Source organism: Phaseolus vulgaris, chromosome 4 (assembly GCF_000499845.2).
Source record: "Phaseolus vulgaris cultivar G19833 chromosome 4, P. vulgaris v2.0, whole genome shotgun sequence".
NCBI classification, from domain to species: Eukaryota; Viridiplantae; Streptophyta; class Magnoliopsida; order Fabales; family Fabaceae; genus Phaseolus; species Phaseolus vulgaris.
Genome location: NC_023756.2, coordinates 18,441,959 through 18,443,870, shown reverse-complemented (window position 1 = coordinate 18,443,870; position 1,912 = coordinate 18,441,959). Strand labels below are relative to the sequence as shown.

Genomic DNA, 1,912 nt, shown 5'->3' with positions numbered 1-1,912 from the left:
TTTTAATCTTAAGGAAGATTTGACGAGTCCCTTGTAGGACCAGTGATTTCACCTTTCATGTTTTGCATTCGTTTTAATTTATGGGGCCAAATCAAAGATATGTGTTATTAGTTTTCATGAGAGAATTAAATTAGTATATGGTACCTTGTTATAAGAACAACCATTTGTTGATGTAGGGAGTTTGTGTCCAACAAAAAGAAAGAAAAAGGTGAGGGGGTACTTAAACTTGGCCCTCTAATTAAAAATTGAAATGCAAAATTCAATCTCTTAAGTCAATCTCATGCATATTGTTGAACAATTAAAAAACATTTTAGCCGGAGTTGATGGATTGTTGTAATCAAGTTCAAGAACAATCCAAGTTATGATACTCCTTTCTAGTTATGAGTTGATGGGTTGTTGTAGTCAATTTCAAGAACAAATCCAAGTTATGGTAGTTTTGTTAATTATGAGTTGATGGGTTGTTTTCAAGAACAAATCTAAGTTATGGTACTCTTTTTATTAGTTATGGTATTCCAAGTCTTTCTTACAAAATCAATTTATAAAATGAAAATTGTTTCTATTTATATATATTGTAAATTTAGTTTATTCCTGATTAATATAAGATGTAAAACATAAAGAATTGAAAGAGTAAAATATTTAAGATAACGGATATTTGATTCTTAAAATAAGAATAATAGAAAAACAGATGATTTTAGTGAATAGAATCTTTCCACATTAGAGACTAAGATTGGAAACCTAAAACATGTCACAACTCCCTTTTCCTATAGCTATGATATAACATATGAATCACTCCATACATCTTAGGAGGGAAGTTTCTCGATGGCTTTAAATGCAATTGCACTAAGCAATAAGATGTCTCTGTCGAGAGCTGCAATATAAGGATCGTTGAGCTTTGCTGCAGCTAAGGCCCTATCACAAGTTGTAGGTCCATCACTAGCCACTCCAGCATCATAACTTGCAGTTAGATCATCTTCACCCAATTCACCCAATGCACTTTTGAAGGATCCAATCACTCCATCATAGAGGGTAGTTGCACATTCTTTAAGGTTTGGTGAAGGGTGTTTCTTCAATTCTTCTTTTAGGAACTTTTGGGTTTCAATACCCTTTTTCATGGCAAATCGAAGGATGAGTTTGCAAAGCTCAGAGTCGCTTTTAGCCCCAGCAATTCGAGGATCACCTTTGAGAAGTTCAAGGCACCTAGCAGCGTTCTCCTTAGTTTCGCCACATAAAGATTCATGCAAGCCAATTCCTACTGCTGCCAAAGGAGCATGAGAAACTATGATCAAGGAAAGAGAGAGCAATAAAATGGAAAATGTTGAAAAATTCATTGTATTTTTCTGGAGAAGAAAGTGGTGAACTAATGGTCCCTTTTATCTTTTGTGGAAAGAATGATTTGTTAGATGTTATATGTGACTTTTTATAATCGTTCTCTAGGTTACCATAATCAGACTAATCTTAGTAATGTATATATAATGAATGGTGTATATGGGGTGATGTAGCATCTTTGCTATTTTTGTTTGTGAATATATTTTCCTTTTTTTTCCATCCAAATATTGAAAGTAATAAGAAAACCTAACTTTTTAGTTGTGAAAATTTGATTGTATCCCTAAAAAGGCACTAACCCTTCTATTAAGGTGTGATATAATTAGTCACCATTTATTAATAGTAACATAATAATGCTCCAAAATTTATTTAAAGAAAAAAAAGTACAATCGAAATATTAATTAATTAAAGTAGGTATCAACGTCTTGTCTTTGTTATCATGCACTGCTCCCTTCATGTAGACAATACAATTTGGACAAATAAATTAATATTGCATTGGATATTGTTATTAACATACTTGACAGTGGTATTTGTAACTTAAGAATTGGAAGGCAATGCACATGTATACTTTTATCTAATCAATGACTCA

General features: G+C 32.2%; 1 protein-coding gene across 1 annotated transcript; it reads right to left on the bottom strand.

The window, feature by feature from the left end:
* Nucleotides 1-671: 671 nt before the first annotated feature.
* On the bottom strand, nt 672-1,399 carry LOC137836448 (uncharacterized). Its single transcript, XM_068645160.1, has one exon. It carries the CDS (start codon nt 1,326-1,328, stop codon nt 801-803), a length of 528 nt encoding a protein of 175 aa, XP_068501261.1. The 5' UTR covers nt 1,329-1,399; the 3' UTR covers nt 672-800.
* Between the last annotated feature and the right edge of the window lie 513 nt (nt 1,400-1,912).